General features: G+C 46.3%; 1 protein-coding gene across 1 annotated transcript in view; it reads left to right on the top strand.

Moving 5' to 3' along the window:
- Window positions 1–25,514, top strand: part of rasgef1ba (RasGEF domain family, member 1Ba) — a 36,214-nt gene extending 10,700 nt beyond the window's left edge. Inside the window, exons 4-14 of the mRNA XM_056275549.1 lie at window positions 333–470; window positions 7,692–7,907; window positions 8,461–8,535; window positions 9,576–9,671; window positions 9,977–10,079; window positions 13,339–13,418; window positions 15,624–15,719; window positions 19,058–19,153; window positions 19,616–19,739; window positions 21,290–21,362; window positions 23,959–25,514. Coding sequence (XP_056131524.1) covers window positions 333–470; window positions 7,692–7,907; window positions 8,461–8,535; window positions 9,576–9,671; window positions 9,977–10,079; window positions 13,339–13,418; window positions 15,624–15,719; window positions 19,058–19,153; window positions 19,616–19,739; window positions 21,290–21,362; window positions 23,959–23,983 — 1,122 coding nt within the window. The 3' untranslated portion in view covers window positions 23,984–25,514. The remainder of the gene's footprint in view (window positions 1–332; window positions 471–7,691; window positions 7,908–8,460; window positions 8,536–9,575; window positions 9,672–9,976; window positions 10,080–13,338; window positions 13,419–15,623; window positions 15,720–19,057; window positions 19,154–19,615; window positions 19,740–21,289; window positions 21,363–23,958) is intronic.
- Window positions 25,515–26,380: the final 866 nt, after the last annotated feature.

A 26,380-nucleotide genomic window follows, 5' to 3' on the forward strand; every position in this document is an offset into this window, starting at 1 on the left:
GAGAGCATCTCCAACCATGGTGAAGATGGTAGTTTGTATTATGTAACATGACTCTGTGGTCCAGATGGATAAAATAACCATTTATTAATGGAAAAAATGCCAGATTTCAGCTTTAAAAATTATTTGTACACACATAAGTTTGGCGTCGTACGTTTATCAAAAATGTGGATTTCTTTGTAAATAAGATTAGGTGATTTCAGTAAAGTCTATATATAAGAGGTATTATGACAAGTTTACGGTTGAACTGGTATGTGTCAGGTGTTTGTGAAAGAAAATCTTTCTCATGTCTCATGTTCACGCCAGTGTTCCCGTTCTTCCGCTTAACCTTTCAGATGAGAATCAGGAAGATTGCCCCGAAAATCCTCCAGCTGCTGACAGAGTGGACAGAAACCTTCCCATATGACTTTAGGGATGAGAGGATGATGCGCAGCCTGAAGGAGCTTACCCACCGGCTGGCCAGCGGAGATGAGGTGAGGCCTCCTGTTGCATCCTGGACTAATGCCTAAAAACCTCTTCATATTTCTGCATATACCAACGACCATACACCAGAGAGCAAAGTTCTTTATACTCCTCTATTAAGCAACAAAAGAAAAGTTAGATTTTAAGTTGATTATGCGGTTGGTTGTTGTTGCGCCATTGTCTAGCAGGAAGTTCTTTTATATCTAGTTTAGCTGCTACCACCAGCCTCTGAATGCAGCTTTGTAGGACATGTGTGGTGAAGCAGGTGGGGCAGGAGTGACTGGGGGGGGGGTAGTTTTTCAAAGCAACAAAGCAGTTGTCAAGCCAGGCCGAATCAGAAGAAAAGCACTATTGTTCACAGCCTCGCTAGTTGTTTTGTTTTTGTTTGTTTTTTCCCCCATTTTGGTCATCCCTAGTGCACTCCTTCTGAGGCAGCATTTGAATTGTTCAGCCACCGCTGAGCCAACCCGCCATTGGCTTAGGGCTGAATTCTCTACCGCAGCGCTGTTGTGATAAGGATTTCTCTTTCTTTGTCCCGTGCACTCTGCTATCTCCTCTGTCCACTCTGACATTGCACATGATGGCCCGTTGCAGGGCATGTAGACACAGGAAAGTTGTTTTAACGGGCACATAATGACTCACGCTACGCAATCCATCAAAAAGGAAATGCTAGCTTAAGCTAATGTGGTCAACAAAAGCAAATGCGGCACTGAGAGCTTATCTTGCAAGTGTTGCTGCAGTGTTGGATCACTTGTTTTTTTCCCAACCTCGTATTATGGTCTTCGAGCCCCTTCCCATGCCAATTAAGTTAGCACAGCCCTGGTATCCAGTGTTTGTCTCCTTCACATCGCCAGAGGAAGTGTTTTACCCTCTTTTTAAACCCTCGCCAGAACAAACAATTTGATTAGAACTAGCAGTGATGACTCACAGTGTGATTTGTGCATGACTCCATGGCTTCATATGCTTGTTGTGCATGTGTGTGTGTGCATGCAATGATATGCAACAGGGGACTTGTTAGGGCCAGACAGTGATGGAGAGCACAAACATCCATCTGTTCTGATGAACGGCCTCCCCCTCTCACCTTGCTGACGGCAGTAAAACACAACCCCATTCCCCTTTTCTTCCAGGCTTCACATGACCCGTCAATACGACAAGCGAGTATTGATCTAGATTTAATCTAAAAATCAATAGATTTCATTGCACCACTTGTATGTGTGTGTACACACACACACACACACACACACACACACACAGACTCCTCTTGCCTGCAGTCTATACCCCTTGTCTATGTGCATCCAACCCATACAGTTGTAAGCACCAAACTAAAGTCCGTGTGTAGACAAAGTGTAACTGACTGTAGGGAAGCAACAGTGATGCACACATTCAATCCCCCCCAAGTCCAAAGTATGAGTATAGACCACCCTGGATCTATGCAGACACACACACCTTTTTGATTTCACATTAGCCTCACTGTAGATGGCATTCACAACCAACCCACCCACTGATGTTTTGATAGTCACAGCAATTCTGCTGAGTCTAAAAGTGAAATCCTGTCCTCTCTTTTCCAACAACACTCCCTTGGTACTTCCCCTAAAGTTGATGCTGTGGTCACTGCTTTGTAAAAGGACATTTTACCAAGGGAACTGGTAGTAAACAGCAGCTTGATGTGCCTTAACTTGGGCTTGTGACTTGTACCATCCACCAGTGGGAAAACAGGATTTTGGGAAACGTATTCCTCTCCACGTCCACACCTTGGGGTCCCCCAGGAGGAGCTGGAGGGCGTTGCTGGGGAGAGGGAGGTCTGGAGTGCCCTACTTAGTTTTGCTGCCACCGCGACCTGACCCCGGAAAAGTGGCTGATGATGAATGAATGAATGAATGAATTTTCCTCTCCATTTAAAATGACTGTCGAGGTGGCCTTGAGGCTCACTTCACACCCCCACCCTCATTTTCAAGTGTGCCTATCCGGCATCAAGCTATAGGGGCCCACTTGTACTGGGCTGCTCCCAGCTGTGATGGGAAATGTGAGTGTTACTGATAACGGGGGGCTCGGTCACCTGTCGCCTGGATGGAGAGCAGTGAAAAACACAAGATACACACGCCTTCAGCAAAGCAACCTTGTGCACTACTTATCTAGCCCTTGAGTAATAGTCTTGTGTCGTGCTAGGTACTGGAAACTCTGCTTGTTACAATGTGACCTTGTTGGTTCTTCGATGAATGGGTGTTTGGAGGAGGTTTTACGTACGTACATCAGGTTCGTGTATTGCCATGAGCAAGTGATGGAAAGATCAAGTCGTGGTATTGTTCACCCACAGACCCATGCACAATAAATCCAACTTATTAGTAAACAGGCTTTTGTGCCTGGAGGAGTGCTTTCCACTGCACCGTCTTCCTGTGCATCTCTTGGAATCCAATAGAACATGATGTTTCCTCATGAAAGTTTCCTTTTTTGTTTGGGGGGGGGGGGTCTGACAACAACCGTCACACATGCGGTGATGGGAAATCTGTAGCTGACCTCTGAGCCTGATGCTGATTCTTCACAACATCGACCTCAGTGCTCTGGGAAACGGATGATAGGGATGCGAGTCCAGAATAGATTTCCCTCTAACATCTGCTTGAAGCCGAACGCATCCAAACCACACTTATACATTCCCGGACCTTGATCTGCCCAGTAGGGCTGTCATTATGGTTGCGGCTGGATATATAGGGAAACGGCAGCTGACAAAAGTAAAGAACCACTGTGATCGCAGCCTGACCTCGTTCAGTACCAGAGAGTCATAGGCTCCCGACTGAAATGTGCAGGTCCGCAGAGTCCCGAGTCCTCCCTCACGTCTACTGCGGTAATTGTGGCTGATTGAGAGAGAAATGGTTTCTTTCTCATACATCAAGATTAACCGCCCAATGCTTTCATTATGAGCTATGTTCACACGGGGTTTTTTAGATAGAGGTAGGTAGGGAGAGATCGATACACAAAGACGGAGAGAGACACACACATTGGAGAGTTTGATGGATAGATTGTTGTCCTCAAGTGGGGAATTCTCTTCCACAGTCAGTTTCTCAAAACACTGCAAGACACTTAAACATGAGGTATTCAAAAACAACATAAAAATGAAACAAAATGCAAAATCACAAAGATACACCCAGTTGGTAAACACGGCAGTATTCAGCATCTGGGTGGTGTGGTGGTCTATTCTGTTGCCTACCAACACAGGGATCGCCGGTTTGAATCCCCGTGTTACCTCTTGCTTGGTTGGGTATCCCTACAGACACGATTGGCCGTATCTGCAAGTGGGAAGCCGGATGTGGGTATGTGTCCTGGCTGCTGCACTAGTGCCTCCTTTGGTCAGTCGGGGCGCCTGTTCGGGGGGGGGGACTGGGGGGGGGGTAGCGTGATCCTCCCACACGCTACATCCCCCTGGTGAGGCATGTGGTAGGTAGTCTGCAGCCCTCCCCGGATCAGCAGAGGGGGTGGAGCAGCGACCGGGACGGCTCGGAAGAGTGGGTTAATTGGCCGGATACAATTGAGAGAAAAAGGGCCCCCCCCACCCCAAAACAAACTAAACAAAAAAACAGCCATATTCACATAATAACTTGACATACATACAGCTACATAATAAACCTTTCACAGAACAACTACAGCAGGTAGTCAACACAGTCAGTGGGAGCTGTTATGCTCTACTTAAATGTCTTCTTTTCTCCAATCCTGCGGCTTGGCTGACTTAATAAACCCAGTACAGTTACTTGCTCGAGTCAGATGGTACTCAACAGGAAGCAATGTTACATAGCCAATGGAAAAAAAAGGGGGGGGGCAATAACACTAAGAAGCTGCCTCACCCAGGTTCAATGCCAGGGTCAATAGTGCAGGAACTCGGCGTCTTTGCCACCCCGTCACCCCCCATTTTCCACGCTGTTTGTGAACAGCGGTCATCATGATGAGCAAACACACCTCCCGCCGCTTTGAAATGTCAGGCACGCTGTTATTCCTAAGAAGTGCTGCTATATTTAGCCACCCCTGGCCCGTCCTCTTGTTTGTAGTGGAGACAGAAGCTGCAGCAGATGGTGAGCTTTAGAAGTGGCAACTGGAGGGCTCCTCACTGGTGGCTCTTCTTACTGTAGTCCAAATGTCTGTGAGTCTGGCTGAGTGCCGGTGTAACGTATTCAGTTATGACTTAGTAGGGAATATTGTTCTGAGTACTGAATTAAGGTAACTTCATAAGACAAGATAATATTAGATGGCCTTTTATTTGTTTAGCAGCGACACTATCCTGTTGACTTTGAGGCCCATATGCCAGCATGTCCCCTGGGGATACCCAGGAGCGGAGATCTTTCTCTTCATTAGCTTCTCTCAGCTGTCTTGCTGGCTTAGCCAGATCACTCAGGCCTTGTCCTTGGTTTCAACTTGGTCTTAGGATCTTTGCTGTATTTCCTTTGCCTTGCACTTGCTTCACTGTCCTGTCAAAAAAAGCAAAGCTAAAGCTCGGTCTCCAAGTCTTCTCCACTCACAGAATTCTGACTCTTTTCTCCCTCTCATTCACTTTCTCTATCCTGTGTCAGAACAGGCATTATATTGCACTAAATAGTAAACATATCATAGCCAAGAGTGCATGTCATGTCACAGGCAGGTAGTGAAAGGGTACAGTAATAATGGTAGATACTCGTAATTGAAGTAATTGATTCATATTGGTAGAACAAGGTTGCAAACCTGTTTGAGTCATGCTTAGAGGCAAGAGCAAGGTTTGTACCTTTATGCATGCAGCAACAGGTAGCCAATGTAAGAACATAAAAAGAGGGGTGACGTGTACACGGAGGCAGGTGGGAAACCAAGCACACAGCATAGTTCTGGATTCTTTGCTGTTGTTTGAATTGCACCAGCTGGTAGACCAGCAAGAAGCCTAACCATAAGAGAAGTAGAGCCTGGAGTGGGAGCTGGGTAGTATGTTTTGATGGGTTCGGTCTGATTTTATGGCTGTTACATAAAGCAAAGCAGCAGGAATGGGGAAACGGGCATAATGTGGTCAAAAAATGAAAGTCCGTCTCTTACACCCCAAGATCTTTGCAGAACCAGAGTCAATGTAAGACGCTTTCAAAGGGATGACCATTAGCTCTGTTTTGGACAAATTGAGCTGGGGGTGCCATTCTGTCATCCAACCAGATGTGTCAATGAGGCAAGCCGCAACTCTTGTTGCTGTGGCAGCACGGTGTCCCTGTGGTTAGCATTGTTGCCTCACAGCAAGAAGGTCCTGGGTTCGAACCCCAGACCGTCCCAGGTCTTTTCTGTGTGGAGTTTACATGTTCTCCCCGTGTCTGTGTGGGTTTCCTCCGGGTGCCTCCCACCATCAAAAAGACATGCATGTTAGGGTTAATACTCCTGCCTGTGCCCCTGAGCAATGTGTTAAATGCAGAGAACAAATTCATTGTAAGAATACAGTTCATTGTAAGAATACACATACATACAAAAGAAAACACACACACACACACACACACACACACACACACACACACACACACACACACACACACACACAAGTGCTAAATCTTCCATCTTTGTCAGAACTGCCTATCACCATAACCTCACCCACAGTAATGCATACATGGGATTGTGTATATATTTACCTGTATCCTCATCATTCCTATGGCAACCACACTGGCAAAGGGTAAATTCATCATAGTTCAGCCCCTCAAGAAAAAATTCAGAAAAAAAACCCTCCTTAACCCAGACAGATTGATGAGGGTCCACTCACTTTTCTAAGCGCCTGAGTACTGCTCTGACGCCTCAGAAAACCAGGCAGGGAGCAGATGCCTGATTGCTGTCTGGGCACCGGGCCTTCGCATCCATTATGGGATGTTAAGGGCAACTTGCCCAAGGAAATGTGTTCCTCCCTATCCGGAGAAAAAAGACTTGTTTGCAGAACCCAGATAGATATTGGAGGCTGCTCTGGAAGTTCTTACAAGTGGAAGGGATGTGGTTGGGAACAAGAGGCCCTCTCGCCCTACATTTTCTTTTTTTCCACCTTCTGTAGCTCATACTAGTATGGAAAGAGACCATAGTGGACCCTTACACATACACACAAACACACAGAGCTCTTCTGAAAAACAAAATCAAACGCACATGGCCCCTTCCCCTCTACAGACACTCTTATGCAACTGTTGCTTGTAAGTGTGTCAGCAAGGGATCAGTTATCTAATAGTGGTCTGTATTGAGTTAGCGTCCAGGGAAAGTCTCCCAGCATAATGACCTTTCATACCCGCGGGGCAAGAGAAGGTTTGCTGTTCTGTCCGTCTTAGCCCACCAGTCCCAAATTAGCCTTGTGGGAAGTGGCTTACGTAACTTGACCAGCCCTCTCAGCGATCACTTCATGTTGTTGTTTTCGTCAAGTTTGCACTGTGACCAAGGAGATGCTTTGTTCCAAAACGGAGATGAATAGCAATGTTAGATTGTAAGGAGCGTTTTGTGGTTTTGAGCTGAGAATCAACAGTAGTTTGCACTTATTTCTGCTGATGTGGACTGAATATATGTGTTGTAAATTCCGCTCAGATTGTTATCACTTTCTACCACATAGCCACGGTTAGGGATTAATTTTAAGTACCTGCAGCTGAGTTGAATAAAATGGACGCGTGTCTGCTGCTGGATTGTATATGTGTCTGACAGTTGTACTTGCTATCGTGCTGTTGCCTTGCTTTTTCTCTGTCACCCTCTCTCGCTCTCTCTATCTCTCTCTCTGTCTGTCCACCTGTCTGTCCTATGCTGTACTTTGCACTTGATCACCAACCCTAATAATAAAAGTCAGAAAACCACTGGTACAGGGTGCGATGAGACAGATCATTTAAATGGTGTTACAGCATGTGCAGGCAGTTTTCTAACAACGAATAAACCACATAGAAAATAACAAAGCTCAAACAGACTTTAAAAAAGGGTTCCTCCAGAGACCAAGGTGAGCTCATCATCACTGAAGAGTTTCTTACTAGAGGAAAAAATTCATTTTAAGTTCTCCTAAAGTAACCTCAAATATTAAAGATTGATGAAAGTATGATTAAGGATTATGAAATTTAAATGAGTTTGAGTTCTCCAAGGAACCTTCTTAGGCCCACTGTTTTTATTATCAGAAGATCTCCAGAAGGTTTCATCGAGGCCTCAGGTGTCTCTACAGCATCAGCTTCAACTGACTGACCTCCCTTTTTCCCTTCTCTCTCTCTTTTCTACCACCCCTACTCCTTCATCCATATGTTTTTCAGGTGTACAGGAAGGCAGTGGGTCAGATGAGCCAAGGCCTGATCCGGAGACTGACAGTGCTCAGTCAGTATGAGGAGGCCCTGGTGAAGATCAACGCCACGGCAGCTGAACGCCTGACGGCATTGAAGGCTAAGCCCCAGGCGGCCATCCAGAGGGACATGCTGTCCATCTGCAACGACCCGTTCACTGTCGCTCAGCAGCTCACACACATAGAATTGGTGAGGGTTGGCCCAAGAGTTTGAAGCTCTGAAATAAATAAACCTTTTGTGACCAAATATGGAAAAACACTGCAATTAGTTGAGATTAGTTGTAATGGGTAATTGAGCTTTAAAAACGGTGCCTACAAATAAGGAGTCAGCATTTTTTTTTTTATAAAAATTTTGAATTGATATGCGACATTTGAATCAAAAGTGAATCATCTTTTTTTCCAGTAAATGAAGTGTTCTACACAATTGGATTGAACTGTTGTTTGTACTGTTTTGCACAAAGCCTGGCTGGGATGGTAGAGGAAAATGGATTAGAAGTTAAGAGAGCTCATCAGAGGCAGAAGTTAGTTTTGACAGCATTGTTTCGAACAGCCAACGCATCTGTGTTGACATGTAAATCTACAATGGAATTTGAATTTGCCCTCTCTGGGGCTGAGGACTGCCTTCTAAGGACCCATTGGCTTTCACTGTCACTCCATAAAAGTTTGAAGGACACCAACACTGGATCAGGACTGACCCAAACATGGGCAGCTGGAAATTCATTGACCTTTGCTTTCCTTTTCAGGAGAGACTCAGTTACATTGGACCTGAAGAATTCATCCAAGCCTTTGCTCAGAAAGACCCACTGGACAACAATATGGTAATCATGTCTGCATGCTTTTATAGAAATAATTCGCCAGATAGGAAAAGCACATGAGGTTATGCAACTTTATTGGCCTGAATTCTGTAAAGCTGAGGTCAGTGGAGACCTGAACTCTCCCTGTCTGGGCTAGTTCTACTGTGATAGCACAGTTTCCTCCTCAGACAGGCATTTGGCATATATTGTCTCCAGACTGACCCGCTCAGGGCTGGGTGAAGGAAACATTTCAGGGCAGGGAGACGGTAAATCCCAGACAGACTCTAGTAGCAGGCTAAATATCCGCTGTGCACACACACCTTCATCCCCAATTTCCTCTGAAAACATCCCACTGTCTAGATTGAACATGCTTGTGTCTCATCTCCTAGCAACCAGAGCTGCCAAGGTTTTCTTCTTCTTCTTTTTTTTTTTTTAAAGGGGGAGATTTTCTGTGTTTTGTGTGTGTGTGTGTGTGTGTGTGTGTGTGTGTGTGTGTCTCTCTGTTTGGCATTTTGGTGGGATGAATTGCAGGCTTTCTCTTGCGTTCTGCTGCTAGGCAGCAGGCTTTTTTGGGGGGAAGGGGTTCACGTTTTCTTTTGTGCCTCAGGGACCCCCTCAACCACACACACACACACACACACACTCAACAGCAAAATTGGAAAACAGGGGAGTTGGTCTGTGTGTGTGTGTGTGCGTGTGCGTGTGTGTGTGTGTGCGTGTGCGAGGTGACCTCTGGCGGGAACACTGCTTGCGGTGCGATGGCGTCAGGCCAAAGGAATGTGTAGAATTAGATCAAGAGGAATTGAACACAAAGCATCAGCCCACATAACATGAATAGTAAGCCACCCCAATTGTGTTTATGAACAGCACTGTGAAGAGCATTAGCAGCGTTACGGGCAGACTGAGCCCGCAGTTTAACGTTCTGTGCTGCTCACTCGGAGGAGGGAAAAAAAGCCAAACCTCAGCTTTATTCAGCCTATTCAATACAGTTCCATGCTCGGATTAGCTCGAACCTTAATCGATTCCATGTTTGTTTATTTGTTTTGTTTTTCTCCATGCTTCAGAGTTGCTTCAGCGATCATAAAAAGGCCAGCAACCTGGAGGCGTACGTGGAATGGTTCAACAGACTCAGCTATCTAGTGGCAACAGAGATCTGCATGGTAAGGGATCAGCCAGTGGGGTGGGGGGTTCTGGATCAGTGATGTAAGAAATAAAAAGGCGGGTGAATCATGACTTCCAGTTGATGTAAAGGCAAGCAACACACCATTATAAATCCATCATAATTACTTTCATAAATGCACCTGTCATGATGCTTTATACAACCTCCATTGGAGTTTGTAATGGCGCCTGCCTCCTTTTGTCGTAAAGGTAACCTTTCATGAAACGGTTAAGTTGAAACAATAGGTTTACTGGAAAGCAGGACTGTTTCTGGGGACTCATGTTGTGCTTTATGGTCTGTTTACAGCCCATGAAGAAGAAGCACAGAGCTCGAGTTATTGAGTTCTTCATCGATGTAGCACGTGAATGCTTCAACATCGGAAACTTCAATTCCCTCATGGCCATCATCTGTAAGTTAATATGTTCCTTTTAGTAGTTTTCTTTAAATCCGAGAGGACATTGTGGACATTCACATTTTCTGAGATATAGAATTTGGAGGCATTCATCAGAAGTGCTTTACAGCTCATGAAGTGTATGCTCCTCCTATTCTCAACTTGAATAACGGCAATCATTTCAATAAGAGGCATAACTTAATTGCATTTTTTTTTGTGGCTTTATTTTGGAGCAGAATTCCTTAGTTCATCCCCAAAATGTTGGTTTCTGCTCAGAAATCGTGTCCTCGGTCAGAACAGTGTTGTAAATGCAATTTGTTTGACAAGAATTTGTGCAGCGGTTCCATCTGTCCCCCTTCACGTTGTAGCTGAGACCTCATCTGACATTGCCCTCATTTGAAATTGCCCTCGTTAAGTTCTTTTTTAACCCAATGTACTTCGCTCTAATTACATTAGTGAGACCTGGCAGGACAAATAAAGGGAACCTCTACTTATTACAAACTCCTGCTTGTTATTATTCTCACAACTCGGGATGGGGAGAAGTCTCTGGCAAAACGCACATTAACTTGCAATGTAAATTTAATTTATACCGGTCACGTCATCCAGGTTAGTTTAAACAGAGTTTAGACATAACTTGAAATATGCACCTGCCTCCTACTTGGGGGGAAGTCTTAGATTAGCCACTAACATGGCAGAGCAAATAAAAAGTGGGAAAACTTATTAGAGGACCTGGAGGAACAATTTCTCAGTGGTTTGCATAGGCAGCTTGTATATGATTGCCTCTGTAGGCTCAAGGGGGTCAGGGCATAGGCAAGGTCTAGAGCCAGATAGCAAATCTGTGCGCAGAAAACCTACCCTGCCTAAATAAATCTATATAAACAGACCCCAAAGCATTGGCAGTGTTCCGGTAGCTTGGTAGCTCGGCCATGGACAGGACAAAGCAGCTCATCTAACATCTTCCAGGGAGGCAAGGGATGCCCGAGGTCCAAGGGCCAGGCCAGGGAAGAGGGCATCTCCTCTGGCTTACGGGCCCTGGCAGAGGAGAGTGGGGGTCAGGCAGGGTGATGCTCAGAGGGGAGGAGGGGGGGGGTCTAGGGGTGGATGGGATGGGGGCAGCTGTAAAGACCCGGGTTTAAAATCTCCCCAGGCAGATGGTCAGCAGTGACCAGAGAGAGTCTGAGGGAGGGAACGGGGGGATTGGGGTGGGGGGTGGACAGAAACGGAGAGAACGAACGATGGATGAAAGATGAATAGAGAATGAGAGAGACATGGTAAGAGACAAGGAAAGTGACTGACAAGAGGACAAGACAAAAAATGAAAGATAGAGAGAATTGATACAGAGGTAGGATGGATGGATGGATGGATGGATGGATGGATGGATGGATGGATGGATGGATGGATGGGGATGGTGACAGAGGGTGGATGACTAAATTGGATTGCCAACTGTCCCTATTTCTACATATCACTCTCCCCAGAGAGAGAGAAAACCACAAGGCAAATCCTTTCACACAAGCCCCTCTCCAGGGACCCACAGGCGAACAGTGTGTGTGTTTGGTGATTAAAGCGCAACAAACAAGGGGGAAGAGACTGTTTCCATCCAGCCCTGCGTTTTTAACGTCTGGTCCCTATTGCTGTTCAATCCCGTCTTTTTCATGCCTGGGTCCTATTTGTGTACGATCCTATCTCTTTAATGTCTGCATGATGTGTGGGTGCTGAAAAGGAGGAGGTGTTTTCTGAATGTCAGGATATAAAGTGTGTCCCCCAATGAGACGACTACATTTGCAGACACCTGTCTCTCTCCCCACTCGTCACACACACCACACACCCTCATAAGGCTCCATTTTGTTATTTTTAACATCAGTTTTTTTTTAGTCCTGGCTGCCATGCAGAAATGCAACGACAAACTAAATGACCTCTTTTTGAAAATGAATAAAATGACCTGAATAAGGAAATTAGACGCTCTGGGGGTGTGGTTTTATCAGCAGTGTTTAAGTTTATGTTTTGTAAACTGGGCAAATATGTGCCTCTTTGTCTCTGTGGGTGGATGGGTGTTCGGGTGGGGGAGGGGCTGTTATAAGGTTTGCTTTGCTCCAGTGCTGACCCTGAGTGTCTAAAGTCCTCCACCATCTCCAAGACGTGCACAAACAAAGAGAAACACACTCGCATCGCACACAGATACACATATAGAAAGTATATACAAGTTTATTCGTCATTTGCAACAATTGCAAACAGTGCAGATGGTGAAATAAAAGGCTTACTTACTGCTTACAATGAAATGCAAAGAGGCAGAGAAAACAGCATATATAGTATGAAGATGCAGACAAATGCACACACACACATCCAGACCCACATATAGCAAACGCATACTTAGATATAGATGCACACAGATCCAGGTACACTGAGATAAAAATACGCATGCACATTACAGACCTATACATACACATACTGTCATGCAAAAGAACACACATACACAGGGATACAAACAGAGACCCATCAAAGAAGGTTGAATCAGTTCATCTGGATACAATGTAGTCTGCATTTTATCCAGATGAACGGATTCGACCTTCTTTGATTTTCTTACAGAGATTATTGAGCATGCATCAAGACAAACAGATGAGCATGCATCAAGACAAACAAGAGACACAGGGATACATACAGAGACACATCAAAGAAGGTGGAATCAGTTCATCTGGATACAATGTAGTCCACACCCATCTGATGGGTATAGACTACATTGTATCCAGATGAACTGATTCAACCTTCTTTGATGTTCTTACCTGGACTGTTGAGCATGCATCAAGACATACAGAGACACAGACCCACACATGCAGACACACGTAAACAAACACATGTAGCGACACACAGGGACATGCACATGCACATATGGACCCCCACACACAGACACACTCTCACACAGAAGATCACCATATGGGAAGCGGCGTAATGGGTGGGGAGACGAGGCATGTGTTAACTTCTTTGTTCCTCTGTTCTTTGTCATAACTGCTTCAGAGGAGACGACCTGGGGTTGGGTGGCGGGGCGGGGCAGCAAATACTAAAGGATGTTGTCTGCTATGGGGGGGTTGTGTCTGGATGAATGGGAAAAATGCCATGTGTTAAGACGGGAGTGTTTTTGTGTTTGCCTCAACGTGGGATATCCTTCTCATTGTGTGTGTGTGTGTGTGTGTGTGTGTGTGTGTGTGTGTGTGTGTGTGTGTGTGTGTGTGTGTGTGTGTGTGTGTGTGTGTGCGCGTGCCCACGTTTGGCTCTTGCTTTGCAGCTGGGATGAACATGAGTCCTGTGTCTCGGCTGAAAAAGACTTGGGGAAAAGTCAAGACGGCAAAGTTCGACATCCTGGAAGTAAGTTGCTCCGTTTCTCATTTTACGGTCATTTCGTTTCACTGGCGTTCTTTTGCACGACCATTTCAGCTTCTATGTGAATTGCAGGTCACATGGACACGTTGTTCTACATAATTGTGTATTTCATCACTCAAAAAAAAAATTGTATGGGTGAAAAATGACAGCCTTCTGTGTTTGGATTTAGTCAGCATGGAATTAGAAGTTGCTGTTGGCAGCTCTGACATTTAATTGTTTCATGTGGGGTTTTTTGTTTGTTTTCTTCTGGTCTCATTAGTGGTGTGACTCCATTTGAAAGTGTGTGTATGTGCCCTCGCCTCTGCATGTCAATGTGTGTGTGGCTCTGGTGACTAACCATATTGTGGGTGACTTTGATGGGTAGGGGGCAAGTGTGTGTGTGTGGGGGGGGGGTGTCTCATGTGTGTGTCTGTGTGGAGGGGGAATCTCTCGACAGTGACTAGCAGGGAAAAGTGTGATGACGGAGATGGATGAATACAAGCTGTTTGAAAGGACGTATGCGAGTGGATGAGACTCGGGGGAGCTTCAAAGATCAGAGATAGGCTCACCAGCCCTGTACAGACATGACTCACACATAATCCAAACCAGCACAGATGGAAGAAGACAATGATGTCTTTATAACGGAACGCCCAGTCCATCGCTTCCCATCATAAATATTTTCTTTTCAGTTCCCGTAATCAAATCAGAATCCTGAATGCTTGCACATCAAAGGTATTAAAACAATTATATTTCATGTGAAACACTCAGGTTAGCTGAAAAATAGCCACGGTCTTGATTGTAACTGTTAATTTGGAGCTTGTTGTTGTTTTCTTTATTTATTTTATGTATTTCTTTTTTGGGGGGGGGTTATTCACTGTGGTTAAAAGGAACAATGTGGGGTGTCTGGGTAGCATAGTGGTCTATTCCGTTGCCTACCAACACGGGGATCGGCGGTTTGAATCCCCGTGTTACCTCCGGCTTGGTCGGTGGTCCCTACAGACACAATTGGCCGTGTCTGCAGGTAGGAAGCCGGATGTGGGTATGTGTCCTGGTTGCTGCACTAGCGCCTCCTCTGGTTGGTCGGGGCGCCTGTTTGGTGGGAGGGGGAACCGGGGGGAATAGTGTGATCCTCCCATGCGTTATGTCCCCCTGGAGAAACTCCTCACTGTCAGGTGGAAAGAAGAGGCTGGTGACTCCACATGTATCGGAGGAGGCATGTGGTAGTCTGCAGCCCTCCCCCGGATCGGCAGAGGGGGTGGAGCAGCGACCGGGATGGCTCAGAAGAGTGGGGTAATTGGCCAGGTACAATTGGCGAGAAAAAAGGAGGTTAAATCCAGGGGGGGAGGACCAATGTGGAAGAAACCAAAGCAGTCAGCTGTAATATATACACTGTAGACAGGACACAGTATTTCTTAGGCCAGGTGGAGTTTAAGGTGCCTGAAGTGGGACTAGACTTCAAAGGTGTAGGAGTGGTGGCTCTGTGGGGGGTTCAGGTGGGGGTGGGCCGTTAGCCCCAGATGTTGAGCTCTACTTGGGGCCCAGATCACAGACCAGCACCAGACTCGGAGGCTAAGCCCCAAAGGCTGTCAGGCGCACCCACACCAGCCCCTTCAAATCAGGAGATCTGAGGCTGCACAGATCCAGAGATAAACCCGGCTGGGAACCCTGATGGGAACCTGCAGCCATCAAAGGCTCACGTGTCTGCAGATCACCTCATATCTCAGTTATTTCATTTACCTGCAACTAATTTTTCTCGTTTCTTTCTCACTGGCCTTTATTTTTTCTTTTGTGCTTTGTTTATTCTGTTTTTCCTGTTGTTCCCTCTTCCCCTCTGCATCTCTTTCTCGCTCGGTTTTCAGTTCTGGTAGTGTTTTGCTGTAGGGGGAGCATAGCGTGTGTCTGCTGCTGTAATGTTGATTTTGACAAAGGTCAGAGGTCGGGGCTCAGCGGAACCATTCCCTGGCTCCCCATCACATGACAGACACTTCATGTCAGACCAATAAGCCGTTAGATGAGTTATGGGGTTGTGTCTGTGTGCATATATGCATGTGATACGCACGCCATGTGTGTTTGTTGGAGTCAGTGTGTGTGTGTCTCTATTTTGCAAAGCCGGTTTTTGACTTGCTTGAACAATTGTTTTTTAAAACATATTTAATATAAAGCTCAAACTGCAGCCAAACTGATGCTGTGCTTTTATTTCCGTTCGTTTAGCACCAGATGGATCCTTCCAGTAACTTCTATAACTACAGAACTGCACTGCGGGGAGCCACACAGAGGTCCATCACTGCCAACAGCAGCAGAGAGAAGGTGAGGGTTTGGCTCTTGCACCACTACATGCATCTCTCTTAGTATGGGAGGAAGCATCTTGCAGTTTGAGGTGCTTTGCCGTCGGTAAACATACACAACCTGAAGAGTAAAACTCAAGAACTTGTATGTTTTTCACTCTAGAATTCAACATAAATACAATCTAATCCAATCCAATCTTAACAGCGCTTATTTCATGAAAATGTCAACTATGATAACCCATCCACTTGTTGTTCCTTTTATCTTCCACAACTAAAATACATTTTTACATTTTACCCAGGGTTAGAGAGCAATACAAACATATTTTAACGTGTGACTCTGAAAACAGGGCTCAGTTAATCAGGCTAGGGTGAAAATTGTATTAAAACCACCATTAGGGAGGGCGTCAGGGTGGCATGGTGGTCTATTCCGTTGCCTACCAGCATGGGGATCTCCAGTTCGAATCCCCATGTTACCTCCGGCTTGATCGGGCATCCCTAGAGACAAAATTGGCCATGTCTGTGGGTGGGAAGCCGGATGTGGGTATGTGTCCTGGTCGCTGCACTAGTGCCTCCTCTGGTCAGTCAGAGCGCCTGTTCAGGGGGGAGGGGAAACCGGGGGGAATAGCATGATCCTCCCACACGCTACATCCCCCTGGCGAAACTCCTCACTGTCAGGTGAAAAGAAGCAGCTGGCAACTCCACATGTATTGGAAGAGGCATGTGGTAGTCTGCAGCCCTCCCCTGACCGGATCAGAAGAGGGGGAGGAGCAGCAACCGGGACGACTTGGAAGAGTGGGGTAATTGGCCAAGTACAATTTAGAGAAAGGGGGGGGGGGGTTTGCATATACAAATGACAGAAACAATTCTGGAATAACAGGGAGGGAATCAAATAATGGGTTTCCGCAGCTCGTTAGAAGGTGATTTTATGGTTATTTTGAGAATAAGCCACAGCAGTGTTGTGTCGGTGGTCCATTCTCAGAGTTTTGGTTCTAGAATTTGTTCAACCCCGGGTCCAGTTGACACACAGGCAGTTGATGGAGTTCCATTTTTCCAATTCTGGGCATTCTGGTTACTGGAATTTATCCAAACAAGTTCGGAGTACGCAGGCTGTTCTCATATTCCCGTTCTCATTTTAGTTATTTGACTTGTACTCTTCCAAAGCGAGGCGTCCAGCATCGGACTCAAAGGCACTATGTCAAGGCCAGTTCTCTTCAACAAAGATCATATCTTTGTCCTTCCTGCTATGCCCAACAACTAAACAAAAAAATATTTTGAAGTGTTTTGTGACGCATATTGCTCACCCATACTACTGGCACAAACAAATCATTCCATCACACTTTGTTGCAGCTAATCCAACAGTTACGTAAAAAGTTGAGATGGTTATCAGGCCTCTGCTACTTGTGAGACTTGGAAGTCGAGAACTTGTAAAGCCAGCCAACTCCGGGGTCAACAGCAAGCTTCTGTGTGGCTGTGTTTATCTAGAGCGTCCCAGTTTTGTTTATTCCTAACACAGAAGACTTTAAGGAGGCCTGGTAAGAGGACCGAAGTTGCATAACGGTGTCTGTGGCGCTCACAGGGGGTCACAGATGTCAAGACATAAAGTAGGCCAACGATAAGGGCCGTGCTGGACGTCACATAGATGACAAGCCTCCCATTTCCTCCCTCGTCCCCCTCCATGTTCTGTTCTGTTCAAGAGAGTGAGGCAGGAGAAAAACATGGCCACCTGCCAAGTAACATAACGTTCCCTGCTGCTCCAAGACTCCCGCCCTCACTGCGTTTGAACCAGCTGCACTGCTCCTCCTGTCCCAGCGCTTACCAGCTAGCGGTTAGCCTAGCCCAGCATCGTCAGCTGGTGAAGATATTTCTTTTCCACTTGTAGACAGAGTATACTGTAAATATGGATCCAGTTGCGAGGTTTGTGAGTGTTTAGTGTCGGGAGGTTGCCGGCTAGTGCAGTGTACTGAATGAAGCTCAGGCCCGATACGCAAACAAGGGCGGACGAGGGGTCATGAAACGGAATGTTCCCAGGATTCTGGAATGTTCTTGTGACCCGTTGTTCCTGGTGGGGAGGCTGTTTATGTATCTCATCAACGCGCATCAGAAAACTGTTGACCTTGTCCAAGAGACGGTAGTGGCTCACCCAGCATTTATGCAACATGTTCTACCTTCTCCGTGCTCTTTGCAGTTTGGCCTTTGCCTTGTACCCCTCGTGACGACAGTGGAACCGACATGACTGGGCAGTTGTTGCTGCACTGATGACATGCCGTGTTTAACAAATGTACAACTGCTGAACTAATGTCAGGGTTGGTGTGTCAGTGCTTGGCTGAAAAGCAGTAGCACACAGGCTATTTACAATGCAAAGCACCCAAGTGTCTTGAGTTTCAATCCAGTTACACCACATGATTTGCTTATTCCATCTTTTTTTGTCAATTGGCTGATAAGTGGAATATTCCAGAGTCTCTGACTGGTTGACCTCTTCAGTACACTCAGTCTGTAGACTTTCAGGAAGGGTTGTCTCTATGTGATACAATTTTCCAGCATGTTCGCTGTCATGTAAATTACCTATAACCATGTTTCAGGGGTTTTGTTTTTCCTTTTTTTTGGGGGGGGGGTGCATGTTATTTTGCACAAATTTGATAGATTGTAGAGAGACAAGGAGGATATTTGGGGTAAAGAGTGGAAGACATGAAATCAAGTTTGGACTCAAACAGGCCAGAATCAAACTCTGGTCGACTGACAACATCTTCGGCAACACATGGATAACCACCAGTAGGACCCAGCGCTCTTTTTAATTTTTGGTTTTTACTCAGTGTGAGGGCGTGTTTGTGCAGAAGCTGTGCGTGTCTAACACTAGTTTTCACCCTATAACCACAAAATATTCTTCAGTTGGGATCTTTGACTGCTCCTCGAAGCAACATCCTGTTCCAGCAATGTGTCCCACCACATGCCCTCCCCTATTTGCCACTTCCCCTTATCTTCAGAAGGCAGCCTGCTTGGCTTCAGTGACCCCCACCCCTAACCACAATTCCCAGATTCTCCACCCCATATCCCCTCATCCGCCTCACCACGAGTAGGGCAACTTAATGAGTTGTCGTAGTCCACGGGAATCACCACAGAACACATAAAAATAAATAGCTTAAAAAACACCATGGTCTCCTCAGAAGGTTGTGTTGATGCTGTTTTGTGAGTTTTTGTTGGTTAGTGCCGTTCCACTGAGCAACCCACCAAGTCATATTCCTGTTATGTGGAAGCTTAATCAACTGATCCTGAAGCCCAGAAATCCTGCAGATTTCTCCCTTAGGGGGATTTTAACCTCACAGACTCTTATTTCTCTCTTTCTCTCTCTGTTTTGTCTTTCAGATAGTCATCCCTTTCTTCAGCCTCTTGATCAAAGACATTTACTTCCTCAATGAGGGCTGTGTCAACAGACTACAGAATGGACATGTCAACTTTGAGGTAAATTTATTTTTTTTTTCTTTTTCGACCAGGGGAACGATCTTCCCCTGAATGTAATATACCTCAGTCTCAACCGTAAACATTTCTCCTGAGCCAACTTCCCTAGATTCAGAGCAACCTAGCCAGCTGAGAGGGTCTGGATAAATCTTCCCACACTGCGTATTATCAGACGGGTTGTTCTCAATTTGTCCAATACTGTCAGAGAAGAAGGGTTTGCCTGCATTAGTTTCAGCTGAGTTTAGCTATCATCATCATTTTATCAGATACACCCAAATATTTCCACTTGTCTTTGGACTCAGAAATTGAAAGGAAAATCCACTTGTCTCTCTTCTAAGAATGTTTCAGAGGTGTAGTCCCTCGTCGGGCTCAGCCTCTCGCTGTTCCCACTCAAAAACCTCGGGAAGGTGATGATCAAACTAATTGGATGTTAATACCGTCTCCTCTCTCTTGGTGGCATTGCAGAAATTCTGGGAGCTTGCCAAGCAAGTGAGCGACTTTATGACGTGGAAGAAGGTGGAGTGTCCATTTGAGAAGGACCGGAAGATTCTGCAGTACCTGCTCACTGCTCCCGTGTTCACAGAGGACGGTATGTAGCCTCCATCCACCACATTCATGTGTTCAAGATGCATTCTCATTTCAAGTAAGTGCATGTCCAGTGAAATAGACTTCACACATACACACACACACTTGTCCCTTCGTGTCAGCACTGGTCTCCCACCTGAATTGACCTGTGATCCACATCACAGGTCAATTCACTGGTTCGGGCCTTTATCATTCACTTATCAGCTGACACAGACAGACCAGCGTGGCCTGTGCAATCCTCAAGACCACCAACAGCCGACCGTCCATGAGCACCCTTCACCCCTCTCTTTATATATTATAAAATTAACTGTAAAATAAATATTTTATTTTATAGAATATTTTAATTTTTTACAAAATTGAATTTAAATTTTACATTTATTTTACATTTTTAAAAAATATTTTATTTTATAAAATAAACTCTTAATAAATGAAAAAAAACATAGGCTTCAGCCTAAAAAAGGAACAGAGTGAGGGATGAGATATTCCTCCAGAGTATGTGTTTAGTTCAAATTCATAGTTTGCGATATTTCTGCAAGTCCCACCCCCTTTAGTTATTTTTGCTTTGGTTGACAAACTTTTACAATGATCTCCAGTACTATCGGCCTCTGTGCCAGTTATGGCAAGAGGTAAGCGATCACTCAGGAGAGTGTGAATCATTGTCCTTGTTACTGGTTCCCCAACAACACCTTTCTAACATTTTCCGTAGTATTACGTTTACGCCTTCATTGGTGTGTCCTCTGTTGCTCTCAGTAGGGTATCAGAGGTCAGGGTGGGAGGAAGAAGAGACGCTGGTTGGTGGATCACTGTCAGTCATTATTACGTAAAACATTGAATTGGGTCTACAAAACTGTCAGGCTACGAAACAGGAAATTGTGGTGTTCAGCTCCAACTAACAGAACATCCTTTAAGCTATCAGAGCCAGTCCCATCTGCAGAGTCCTGACAGTGGGCACAGTCCCGTCTGCAGAGTCCTAACACTGGGCACAGTCCCGTCTGCAGAGTCCTGACACTGGGCACAGTCCCGTCTGCAGAGTCCTGACACTGGGCACAGTCCCGTCTGCAGAGTCCTGACACTGGGCACAGTCCCATCTGCAGAGTCCTGACACTGGGCAGAGCCCACAGGGTCACCTCAAGTTGAGCCAGCACACCATTTGTATGTGTGCGTGTGCATATGTTCAACAATGGGTCAGCCCTGCCATCAGATTTATTGGATCATATCTACCAAGCAGTCTGCCCTTATCTCAGGTTACATAACGTTGTTTGTTTGCAGTATTTGCAAAGAACACGATGTCAGCCGGTCATCTTTTATGGTCGCCAAGAAAAAGAGGCACTGAGTGTTGCAAATTTTGTTTTTAAGGAAGGCTCTTGCCCGGATAAAAATGTTGAGCTCGGTGCTTTGTTCCCCTGTCTCTCCGGAGAGGTCGGAGGTGATGGGATACCCATGCCAAACAGGACAGAGAGATGTGTGTTGTGTTTGGGGTTTGTAACGGAGCAACGAGGTTTATTTGGAACGGACTTTCTGAAATGTTTGCGTTGTTTTCTGTCCTCCCTGCAGCGCTGTACCTGGCTTCATACGATAGCGAGGGACCGGAGAACAACATGGAGAAGGACAGGTGGAAGTCTCTAAGGTGAATAATACCCCCCGCATCCCAATCCCACCCTTCCCACAAGGGTTGAGTCTATCAACCAATCATGGTGTTCACGTCACATGTCCTACTGTGTCCCAGCAAAACCTTTGAGATGTAGGTCACAAGTGCACACTGACCCGCCTGCTAGTCAGTAAAACACATCACACAGGCTCTCGCATCACTCACATGTGGAGGTTAATGTGCTCATCACTCATCTAGGTCATACGGTCACACATGTACACAGACTCCCGTGATGCCACATCAGTCATGTTTACACAATTACATCCCTTACACCCACACCATGCCACCCTTCCTCATGTCATAGCTGCTTGAGCATGCAGTATGTGTGTGTGTGTTGCACACCTCTAAGAAGATGGATGAGGGAGGGCTGTCTTTGTTCAGCTGGTTCTGACATGGCGGAGGAGGCCCCCGGGGAGCTGACAAAGGGATATTCGCTTCCCCGACCTGTCACAAACAAACCAGGCACATTTCATCTCTCAGCTTGAACCGAGTGAGTCCACCGGCGCACAGGGCTTTTCCTCTTGGCGCACCATAGTTATCGAGTGCCAAGTTGTGAGAGAAGAGTACATTTCCAAGCGTCCCCAACATGTAATTTCTACCCGAGTGCTGCCCCCTATTGTTCAGCAATGTTAATAACAATTGTGAGTCAATCAAGACATACAGCTTGACACTCCCTTTAGGGGCCCTTTAAACTGTGACAAAAAACAGACTCAGCGTAGCTGGCTACTGTTATTTTGAATGTAGAAGTTGGGGGGCGGGGTTATTTGGCAGATATTTAGTCTGATTACGTTTCAGCAATGCCAAAATATCACACTTTGCATCCCTCTCTCTGGACTCAGGACTACCATGGTGCGTCAGAGATGCACAAACACGGCCATCATTTATGGACACTGAATGAGCGTGTGTCCCACGGGCGGGTTCATGGATGGAAAAGACCGACACATTGTCAGCAGAACACATGTTGTCTCTCTTTATTTTCCTGCAGGGGCCGGCCCGGTGCGCTCTGGTGCTCGAGCCATCTCGCTCTCTTCATTCAGAGTGTTTGAATGACTTGGCTCCTTTCTGTCTGTCTGTCTGGCCGTGTGTGTCTGGCAGCGGGTTCGTCAGTGTGTCAGCCCGGGGTCCGGCTTCACTGCAGCATATAAAGGACAGGTTGTTAGATAGACACACCTGAGGCTGATCACTAACCAGCCCCCCCTATCATGTCTGCTCTCCCACGACCCACGCTCCCTCTCTCTCTCTCCGCTCGCAGCCGAGGCTAAACCACACCTCACTGGCACCGAGTGATTCATAGCCAGTTCTTGTATTTTTAAACTAGGTTGAGAGACGGCCACAAACAAGACATAAAAGATGCCTTGAATTGAGGGGGTCAAAGGTGAAAATTAGTCTGGTGCATGCGTTGGAACTGGGATCGCATCCAGGACCTCTGTGTGCATGGAGGATGGCTGGTCCTCCACGATGGCTTGGCTTGGCTCGGGTGGATGCACTGGGTCGTTTGTGTGGTCACGTTTTTTTGATCGCTCGCCAAACCGCTCTTGCCCCGTGTGCTTTCCCCTCCACACTGCAACTCAATCTGTCGCTTGATTCCAGCCCGGCTCCGTCAACAGAATGTGCTGGTCGCCTCTGAGAAAAAACCCCATGGGAAACGTCTCCGTGTGGGCGGGTGAAATGGGATGTATCCCCCTGCCCCCATTCGAATGTCGCAGATAAGAGCTACAGAAGAGTGTTGAGGGGTCAGACGACTCAAAAAACATTTGTTTGGTGACTCACTGGGTTTGACATATACGGTTCTTTGGGCTATTTAGGGTGTGCGATTGTGTGAACACCAAAGAAGGTGCAAGATGGATGAATAAATGGCAAGGCAAAACGGCATCTGCACACGGCATGTTGTCCTTGTTGAGCTGGTTTATTCACACACAAATTCGTCTCAAGTGTGCAGACTCGAGTTTTCTGCAGCCATGTTGAAACCTACCTTTGACCTCACCTGAAAGCGGGTGGGGGCAGTTTAATATAAAGTAATACCAGCGTGCTGATGAGGACCTCCGAACGTGACCACGATCGGTCACAGTCTGCAAATGTTCCTCGTGGGTGTAGAGCTGGACTGTTGGGCGTCCGGGTGGCGTAGCGGTCTATTCTGTTGCCTACCAAAACACCGGGATCGGCGGTTCGAATCCCCGTGTTACCTCCGACTTGATCAGGCATCCCTATAGACACAATTGACCGTGTCTGCGGGTGGGAAGCCGGATGTGTGGGTATGTGTCCTGGTCACTGCACTAGCGCCTCCTCTAGTCGGTCGGGGCGCTTGTTTGGGGGGGAGAGGGGGAACTGGAGGGATATAGGGCGATCCTCCCACGTGCTACGTCCTCACTGTCAGGTGAAAAGAAGTGGCTGGCGACTCCATATGTATCGGAGGAGGCATGTGGTAGTCTGCGGGGGGTGGGGGTGGGGGGGTGGAGCAGCAACTGGGATTGTTGGGATTTGAGTGGATTGTTGGGATTTGAGTGTAAAGCACCACCTCCTCTGTCATTGTGTATGTTGCTAATGATCTTTTTTTCCCCTCTCTTCCCTTCTGTAGGACCACTTTGCTGAACAGAGTCTGAATCTGAAGTTGTGATGGAGGATCATCTGACAAGCAGCCGTCGTCATCGTGCAAACAAAAATATTCCCGTTTTGGAAGGGAAACGACAATCTCCACTGGAGAGGACGATATTTTTTTGAGTGTTCCTCTGGCTCTCGACCTTTGCTTTCCCTTGTTCTCTCGCTCTTTGTGCTGTATATATTTCAAGACGGCTGTTTTATTTTCATCTCTTTGTATGGATTTTCTTTTTTGAAAAGAAGAAAACGTTTCGACCATCACAGCAATGACCAGGGATGTGCTTCTCTTGTCCAAAGCATTTGCAGACCTACCATTTGTTTAACGTACACTATCGTCGGGTTTATGGGGAAGCTATCCACTGAAGCTAGGAGTTGGCTGCGGGTTCGGCCGGCTTGTTTCCTAACGGGTAGGGCAAGAAGCTTCCCTCTCTTCAGTAAACCAGCATTTCTCTGTACAGAGAACACCTCTGAGCCTCGCACCTGCAACGCCGTTACTGGGTTTTGTAGTTTCACGTGTCATTTATATGTTTGATCCCCGAGTATCTCTCACTCTGTGTTGTCGACAGCTGTCCTCTCTCCCTCTGCGGGTTCTCTTTTTTTGTGATGTGTAAAATGCGCTGGCTGCAATTGGGAGGTGGTGTGTGTGTGTGTGTGTGTGTGTGTGTGTGTGTGTGTGTGTGTGTGTGTGTGTGTGTGTGTGTGTGTGTGTGCTGCTTAAAAGCCTTGTCACCCTCAAAACTCAAAACAGGAAGCAGCACTTACACTTTATCAATAGCCAACTCAACCTTACGGCGTGTTCCCGCTGTTGCAGATAATCAGTGTTAAAATGACCTTCTGCTCTACTCCACCACCCCCCACGAGCCCCCCCCCCACGAGCCTGGCTTCCCCGTAAGTGAGCTGACTCGGTTTGGCCGTAGGTGGCGCTCCTCCCCTGATCACACCTCCAGCCTGTCCATAGAAAACTGTGTGGCTGTACTGCCACCTGGCGGTTGAAAGAAAGGTGAACGACTTCAAGTGGTTGAATGAGTTATCTGTCATAAGTAATGTGAACACAGAGGATTTCTGTTTACTCCCTCTAAAGCCTATGCTAAGATCATTTCCTCCTTATGTAAACTTGTTTTTTTTTCAGAATATAATTTCCTTCATGTGTGTTTTATTTATAAAACTATTGTCTGTGTAGCTGTATTGTTTCATTATGCTGATATTTACTATAATTTAATTTTGTACTAGGTACATAACATACTTAAGTAGTCATCAGATATCAACCTAACTATTTTTTTATACATGTTTGTTTGTATTCGACACATTCAGGGTACTAGCGCACTATGAAGTTAAGCTGGTTGACTGATGTCTAGCTTGCCTTGACTGGTTTATTCTCCAACACAGAGTGCTGTTGTGTGGTTTACCATGTAAATGTTTTTTTGTTTGTTTTCCTTCTCCTGTGTTCGCCTGTTTGTATTTGAACTGTTAAGATGGACTAGAGGAACCATTTATATAGTTGTGTTTTAAAGAGAAAGTGAATAAATGAATGCTTTAAGGTGGGTCGTTTCGTTGTGTTTCTCTATCGCGTGCTACATGTACACTAGGGGATCTTAAAGGGCTGCTTTAGTCAGAAACCTTACAGAATAATCTTCACCCACACAGGTTCTTGTGCTGTCACCTCCTGCATGTTAGCTAAGGGACTGGCCGATATGACACTGGTGTCACCACACATGTCATGTTTTCACATCAGCAAGAGAAGTGGATGCCACCCAGATAGCATCCGGCCATTTCAGGCAATGATGCAGCACCTATGGCCTTCTGGCCCTGACAAAATGGATGTGAGCCTGAAGTGGCCCACATGTATAACAGCAAATATGGCCCAAATATGCCAGATTAAATGTGGGCCTTTTTTGGCAAAGATGCGGTGTTCTCGGCGACATGTAATCTGGATGTGACCCTGAAGTGGCCCGTGTGGTAAATGGTGAATATGGCCTAAATATTACAAAACAAATATGGGCCACCTTTGGCAAATATGTGGCACACGCAGCATTGTTATGGCTTGGTTCTGGCCCAGATCTGGCAAACGGGAGCGGACCACCCAAATGCCATCATTCCACGCGGTATGTGGATGTGGGCCGGATGAAGGTGTCAGTGTGGGACGGGTCCGGGCCACAGTAATTTTGCTATCTGGGAAAGGAGCATGTAGGAATCTAAGAGGTTTGCAGGGGGGTAAAGAAATGCATGACCTTAAAGTACCCAGAACGGGAACCCTTCTCTATGCTTGAGTACTTAGTCTAACAGGTTCAGCATGATGGAGTTTGTTTGGTTTTTTCTCCCCAATTGAATTTGGCCATTTACCCCACTCTTCTGAGCCGTCCCGGTCGCTATTCCACTCCCTCTGCTGATCCGGGGAGGGCTGC

The sequence above is a fragment of the Lampris incognitus genome, chromosome 1, assembly GCF_029633865.1.
Source record: "Lampris incognitus isolate fLamInc1 chromosome 1, fLamInc1.hap2, whole genome shotgun sequence".
NCBI lineage: Eukaryota > Metazoa > Chordata > Actinopteri > Lampriformes > Lampridae > Lampris > Lampris incognitus.